At 39.1% G+C, this 8231-nt stretch overlaps 1 protein-coding gene across 1 annotated transcript; it reads right to left on the minus strand.

The window, feature by feature from the left end:
- Window positions 1-461: 461 nt before the first annotated feature.
- Window positions 462-2375, minus strand: LOC116205713 (late embryogenesis abundant protein 6-like). The gene is made up of 2 exons (XM_031538358.1): window positions 2221-2375; window positions 462-953 (listed from the first exon to the last, which is right to left on the minus strand). Exons 1-2 carry the CDS (start codon window positions 2296-2298, stop codon window positions 750-752), a joined length of 282 nt encoding a protein of 93 aa, XP_031394218.1. The 5' UTR covers window positions 2299-2375; the 3' UTR covers window positions 462-749.
- Window positions 2376-8231: the final 5856 nt, after the last annotated feature.

An 8231-nucleotide genomic window follows, 5' to 3' on the forward strand; every position in this document is an offset into this window, starting at 1 on the left:
CCATTTATATATCAGCTTAATTGCTCATATAGTAATATTTCCAATTCTACATTTAAAAAAACTCTTTACATTTTCCACTTCTAGACCATCCAGATTAGTTCATAATTTCAAGCAGTACTGAAAAGATAAGGAGTTTGATTTTGGGTTTTGTTTCTTAAATTGATTTTGAAAACATTTGCCTCCAAATTATTGGACTAATTCATGGGCCTCTAGAAATCAAGTCAATCAGTACTTGCATAAAATGGGCGTGAATTCATGAAATCGAGCGGATATACAACGATATTTCTCAATCATATATATCATTTTCTCTGGTATTATAATTTTTGAAAATTTCGATAATTTGATGTCAACAAGTTCCTATAATTATATGGAAAGGATTACATTTAATTGGAAAAAAAAACTTATTAAGATATTTGTTACATGTGAAGAAAGTGACATTCAAAGAATAAAAGGAAGAGGAATAAAGAAATTGACACAATAATTCCTGGAATTTAGCCTACATAAGAAGAGCCAGTACTATTCCTTATCGCAACTCATGAAAAGTATATATTCTGGATTCGACCCCTTCCTCTTCGAAAGAAAAGGAAAAGAACACTTAACACAGAGATTATAGAAGTATCATAAACACATAAATATTAATTGAAACTGGCTAGATATACACGAACGTGTTATACATGTGTCTGGATATTGGAGGTGTTCTCACGACCCTCTCAAATGCCCTTAAGAGTGAGTAATTAATTATTTGGTAGCTAATTACGCTGAGAGTGGGGATGTTCATTAAGATCAACGGCATTTTCATGATGAGGATCGGCATAAGCAGACTGCTTCTCCATTTCCCGTTTAGCCAATTCGTCGGCTTTAGCTACATGCAAGTCCATGGCTGCTTCTGCTTCTTTTGCCAACCTTACCTCATGCGCTATCCCCATCCTTGCTTTTGCTAGATCCTTCTCTGCCTGCACAAACACACATACACACATTCATATTGAAGGAATTCACACACACACAAATATATATCACCTTTTGATTATTAGGGAATACAAAAGCACTAAAAGAAAAGTGTCGAAGCTAAGCTTACATACTTTAGTTTAGCTTGCTTTCGTAAATCCTACTTTAGTTTCTAGTGTAATAGGAAGTTTAAGCCGAGAACTCCAATTCCATCCCCCCAACATTAACCGTCCAAGTTATCTAATCTAGGCAGTAGCAGATCTTATATCCAGTGGTTAGTAAATGCATATGATATTCTTTTATGAGCTTATTAACATATTATTTAAATAATGCGCCTAGCTAATTTCATATTAACACATAAAATTGAAATGATAATTATTTCAATATTAATAGATTACAATATTAAAAATCAAAATGATAACTTAACAATTTGAAATATCAATAACAATTGAAAATATTAAAATATTTTTAATATTACTTTATGTCGTTTCATATTTTGAAATCGTTGTATATGAATCATCTCATTATCAAATATTATCAAATACCCATTTAACATAAGTAATTAAAACAATGAGTTGCCTTTAGATTTCCAATTTGAATCTTCAATTCTTTTTTTTTTCTTTTTTAATAAGTGAATCTTCAATTCTTCATAAGTACAAAAAGTACCCCCAACTTATTAGTTGTATGCAAATACATAAAAAATTTGTAAGAATATCATGCTATCTATACGTAGATCCGTGTGAACCCGGGATCATGAAAATTAATTCATGTGACAATCCAAAACTATTAGAACTCGAGACTGCAAGGTAATAGGTTCATTTCCTTGCTATTTGAGCTAAAGCTTGTGATTTGCGATTTTCTTAATCCTTGAAGAGAAATCTTTTCCACAGACAAAAGAAAAAGGATAAAGTTTTCAAAATATCATTTGGTTGGCACAAAAGAAACAGTTCGCAAATTGAAACTGAACGATGCTCTTTTTTTTTTTATATATATGTCGAAAACGATTAACTAACTTAGATTTGGAATTTCCTAGTAATGAAAATCAAAATATATATGGCAGCATCGACTGATTCAACTGCATATGTATATTAATAAAGTACTATATTAATAGAGTATTATGTGCAATAATCTACCTTGTGAAGAATTATATGTAGTTGAAAAGGCATGTATGTATCAATTAATATAACATAGAATTTTTTTTTCTTGCTATGCTACCCAAATGATATATATATATATGTATATGTCAATGTTGCTCTAATAGATTGATTGATGTACCTTCTCTTCGGCCCTTGCATCAGACTTCGCCTTCCGCATGGAGGTCATGTCATTGATCTTGTCCTTGATAGCCTGCATATTTTCTTTTCTTAAAATTTTTGTTAATCTTTTTTCCCCTTGAATCAGATCAAACCAATACTATATGTATAACAAAATGATGTACAGGAGTGCCTGGAAAACTTTTCTCAACAATTATATATAGAGGGGACGAATTGCAACATATGGTCGATAAATGAATGAGATCCTATCCAAGAGGAGTAGAATAGAAAGTTTGACTTTTTTCCTTTTTACATAATTAGAAACGTTGACACTTGAATTAGAACCAAAGACGAGTCTGTTAAATTTACCCAAGACCGGTACTCCTGTTAGAACATTGGCCCCATTTCCTGCCTCCCCACCACCTCTGTAGGTATCATAAAACTAGAGATTTTAATCACGTTAATTGTTTTATATAATTTATTTGGGCTTATTATTTGCTAGAAAACGCTATCAAATTGATTCTTCTGAAATTTGATTTTTTTTCCTTGGTCAAAGGATTTAAAGTAACCCACTTCGAAAGGTAATTTTGCTCTATACCAGATAATGCCTTATTTTCAGTTGTTATTTAAAAGAACTTTCAATTCTATTGACTGAAATTTCTATCAATAATATAATGATAAAAATACTACTGATAACAATAATATACTCTTCTGGTTCAATATTCCTCAAACTAACTTTATAATCATATTAAATGAAAGTTCGACTAAGACCATGTCTTATGAAATCATTAGTCATCAATTGCATTAATTTATCCATGAAATGCATTTTTTTTCTCGGTTACAAACGAGATTCATAGTCTGGTAAAGGAAAATGGAAAACTAAATAAAATTAAGAAAACTCCAACCAATAATAATCAAATCTTGAAATTCAGGATTCCAAATGAGAATATGTGCCAACTCCATTTTTGGTCAAATGAAATCTGCATACTAGGTTTTCTATACGCATTGCACAATTAATTCGTGTAAAACTAGAGTTGTTCTCGCACTGCGTATGGCGTTACTTGTTTTTCAAGTGATTTATGTAGATTCATTTCATAATTGCTTGTACCAATTAAGATACAATTTTATCAAAAACACATTGAGGTGTGAGAGAGGAGTTATGGAGAAGTATTACGGGAATAATTATGAGATCCTCATACTCCAAGATTAGCATAATCATTTTTGTATATTATCATAGCTAGCCTAATTAGATTCATGTATAATAGGCAATTAGAAATCTTAGCAGTCTTTCCTATTTTTCTTTCATGACATTCCACTATATGTATCGGTTATTAGTGATCAATCAAAGTAAGCTTACAAGCTTCCTCTTTTCACATGGTATCAAAGCTGAATTGGGACCGTGAAACCTAATATGCTTTAGGGTTGTGAGAGACAGCAACTATCCAAAAAGGAGTAGAGATGTCAGGAAAGGGTGTCGAACAGGATTCATTTTCAGTGTATACTGTCAATCCATCAGACTACACAGGTACGAGCTTGATCAATTACAAGCTAAATGGCTCAAATTATCTTACCTGGTCGAGGGCTATGGTCACTGCATTGACGGCAAAGAACAAAGTTGGGATGATTGATGGCACGGTGCCAAGGCCACCGGAGAATGATCCAAACAAGGCGAAATGGGATGTATGCAATTTGAAACAAGGATTTACCAATTGAAAGCAGAAATTGGCAATTTGAAGCAAGAAGGGATGTCTGTGACGAAGTATTACTCACGACTCAAAACACTTTGGGACGAATTGGATAATTACCTGGAGATACCGGTGTGCACTTGCTCTGCCACCAAGTTGTACACAGCACAAAGAGAAAGGGAGAAGACCCACCAATTTCTGATGGGTCTAGGGTCGGAATTCGCGACTGTGAGGTCTAATATCCTCAGCCATGAGCCGCCGCACTCCCTGAACAAAGTTTATGCCCTAATTCTGCACGAAGAAAGACAGAATATCGTGACTCAATCTCACGAGACCGCTGCACCAGATGGAGCGGTATTCTTAAGCAGGTTAACAGGGAAACAGGGGAGCGGCGGCGGATAGACTTACAGTGGACAGGGAGGCGGAAGAGGCTCGAGAGTGACGAGCAAAACCTGCTTCCACTGTGGCCGCGCTGGTCACATCAAGAGCTCGTGCTGGCTGCTGCACGGCTTTCCGGCGAATCTGGAATCGAAGCCGGTGATTGAGAGAGGAGGAGGAACCGGGAAGGGTTTGGCATCGGGAAGAAGAAGAGGAGGAACGGGACTAGCAGGGGGACACCGCGGGCCGGGCCAAAATTCGGGCCAATATAATGGGCTAGGTCAGTATAATGGGTTGCAGGCCCACCAAGCCCAACTGGGACAGTCCAGTGACGAACAACACAGATATACAGGCTTACAGGCCCACCAGGCCCAGATTGGGCCGTCCAAATATGCAGGCTTACATGCCCACCAGGCCCAAATTGGGCCATCCAGCAGCGGACTGAACAGGCTGTCATGCCTTTGGGAGTCAGCATTTCAGAAATTACTCGATTTCCTCGGTCCCGATGATGACAACATGCCTCCTAATAGCGGTAAAAATTTTATTTCACTGAATTATGCGCATGACTGGATAATTGATAGTGGAGCTTCGAGACACATGACCGAGCGTGCGGATTTTCTTCTTGAAGCACAAGTATTTGTCAAGAAGCCGAAGATACATATACCTGATGGAGGAATTCTTAATGCCTGCAGAAGTGGACGAGTTCATATAGGCTCTCTTACTCTCTCGGATGTTTTATTGGTCCCAGAATTTAATTGCAATCTCATTTCCGCGTCCCAATTATCTAAGGATTTGGATTGTTGCGTGATATTTTACACGGATTTTTGCTTGATACAGGACCGCACCACGAGGAAGACGATTGGAGTGGGTGAGCTCCAAGGGGATGTGTACCATCTACGGCGTGTGGCTATTCGGGAGCAGGCTAATAGAGTCATCAGTGACGAGACAGATGATTTGTGGCACATGCGACTTGGACATCCATCACGACGGATTACGCTCAATGGTACTAGCCTGGAATCACATGCAGCTATAAATAAAGAGTGTGATATCTGTCTTCGAGCTAAACAAACTCGATCAAGTTTTGATCTAAGTATGAATAAAGCTGCTTTTCCTTTCCAATTGATTCACTGTGATTTGTGGGGGCCTTATAAGGTGACGTCTATCTCTGGGGCTCGTTATTTCTTGACGATTATTGATGATTATAGTCGAGCTATATGGTTATATTTGATGCGGGAAAAATCGGAGACACAGCGCCATCTCACCAATTTTTGCAAGTTGGTGAGGAATCAATTTAATCACACAGTAAAAATAGTGCGAAGCGATAACGGAAAGGAGTTTGTTTCTCGGGATTTGCAGAATTACTTTTCTACTGAAGGAATCATTCACCAAAACCTCTTTCATAGACACGCCTCAACAAAATGGGTGTGTCAAGCGGAAGCACAGGCACATATTAAACGTAGCGCGAGCTTTAATGTTTCAGGCAGGGCTTTCAACTGAATTTTGGGGAGAATGTCATACTACAGTGGCGCATCTGATTAACATAACTCCCACACCAATTCTGGGAGGTAAGAGTCCATATGAGGTATTATTTGACAGACCGCCGAATTATTCGAATTTGAGAGTTTTTGGGTGCTTGTGCTATGCTCATGATAGGCCGAGAGATAAAGATAAGTTCAAGCCTCGATCATGCCGATGTATATTCATTGGTTATCCCTATGGTAAGAAGGCTTGAAGAGTTTATGATCTCGAGAAAAATGAAATATTTGTGTCTCGAGATGTACGATTTTGCGAGAGGGAATTTCCATTTTCTGAGCAGATGGATGATTCGGGCAGAAAGGATACCAGTTGCATTCGTTTTTTTGATACTGAAAGACCTACTCATCGGGCGAGGAGTCAGGGGGAGTTGAGATTTGACAGTTCGATGGGAAATCAAGAGGGAATAGGAAGAGGATTAGATCAGACAGAATCTAATAATGCTCTGAGAGAGGATTCTCCTGATGAACGAGACGCAGTAGACATAGGTGAGCCTGAGGCACCTCATATTGAGATGGAGAATGATGAACGAGTATTACGGCGTTCCGATGGACATAAATCTGCACCGAAATATTTGGAGGATTTTGAAGTGCATATTCACACCACTTTACACACCCCCCTCAGCTCATCTGCTCCATCGAAATCCTCAGGTACAGGACATTCTATAAAGCAATATTTATCTTATTCTGCTGCCTCTAATAAGTATCTTGCGTATGTAAATGCTTTGGATTCGGAGGTAGAGCCCTCGTCTTATCATGATGCAGCAGCCAATTCACGATGGAGGCAAGCTATGGCAAAAGAGATTGCAGCACTGGAGTCCAATGAGACGTGGACTATTGAATATTTGCCTCTGGGAAAACGACCGATCGATTGCAAATGGTGTACAAGATTAAACGATGGGCAGATGGGAGCGTAGAAAGATACAAGGCGCGACTTGTTGCGAAGGGGTTCACTCAGGTAGAAGGAGTGGATTTTAATGAGACATTTGCACCTGTAGCAAAATTAGTCACGGTAAGATGTCTTCTAGCTGTGGCTGTCGTAAAGGGGTGGGAGATACACCAGATGGATGTTAATAATGCATTTTTGCATGGAGATCTTGACGAAGAAGTTTACATGCGCCTACCACCTGGATATTCTTCTCAGAGATCAGGTGTGGTTTGTCGTCTCAGGAAGTCCCTTTATGGGTTAAGACAGGCTTCACGTAACTGGTATGCCAAGCTTGCAGATGCGATGCGACATTATGGGTTCCGGCAGTCAGGAGCGGATCATTCTCTATTCATATTTAATCGCGGCAATGTCTTCCTTGCAGCCTTAGTATATGTTGATGACATTCTTGTGGTTGGGAATAATCGAGAGCAGTGTACATGTTTCAAGCGATATCTCAATCGGTGTTTCCGCATAAAAGATCTGGGACCAGTCAGTTATTTCCTTGGGATTGAGGTGACCAGAATGGAGTTTGGGTTATTCCTTAATCAGAGGAAGTATGTGCTTGATATACTCCAAGAATGCGGGATGCTTGGTGCGCGACCATCCATGTTTCCGATGGAACAACATCATCGGTTGACAGCGGATTCGGGAACTCCCTTTAATGATCCCAGTAGGTATAGACGACTAGTTGGTCGTTTGATTTATTTGACGATTACACAACCGAAACTCTGTTACCCGGTTCATATTCTGTCACAGTTCATGCAGGATCCACGTCAGGACCATTGGGATGCCGCGATGCGGGTACTTCGTTATTTGAAACAATCGCCAGGGCAGGGAATCTTTCTTCAGCCAAGCTCATAGGAACTTGAAGTATATTGTGATTCGGATTGGGCCAGTTGTCCTATGACACGTCGTTCAGTCACGGGATATTTTGTAACATTAGGAGGATGCCCCATCTCCTGGAAGACAAAGAAACAACCAACAGTGTCTCGTTCTTCGGCAGAAGCGGAATATCGAGCTATGGCTGGGGCAGTTAGCGAAGTCTTATGGCTCCGGAGTTTACTTCATTCTCTTGGAATCAATCATTCTGCGCCTACTCGACTATTTTGTGACAATCAGGCTGCTTTACATATCGCAGCTAATCCAATGTTTCACGAGCGAACGAAGCACATAGAGATAGATTGCCACTTCGTTCGTGAACATATTCGATCTCGCGTGATCAAGACTTCTCACGTTCCGACAAGGCTGCAACTTGCAGATATCTTTACGAAAGCTTTAGGGCGAGACCGGTTCTGCTTTCTCTTGGGCAAGTTGGGCATTCGAGATCCTCATGCTCCAACTTGAGGGGGACTATTACGGGAATAATTATGAGATCCTCATACTCCAAGATTAGCATAATCATTTTTGTATATTATCGTAGCTAGCCTAATTAGATTCATGTATAATAGGCAATTAGAAATCTTAGCAGTTTTTCCTATTTTTCTTTCATGACATTCCACTATATGTATCG

Source organism: Punica granatum, chromosome 4 (genome assembly GCF_007655135.1).
Source record: "Punica granatum isolate Tunisia-2019 chromosome 4, ASM765513v2, whole genome shotgun sequence".
Lineage (NCBI taxonomy): Eukaryota > Viridiplantae > Streptophyta > Magnoliopsida > Myrtales > Lythraceae > Punica > Punica granatum.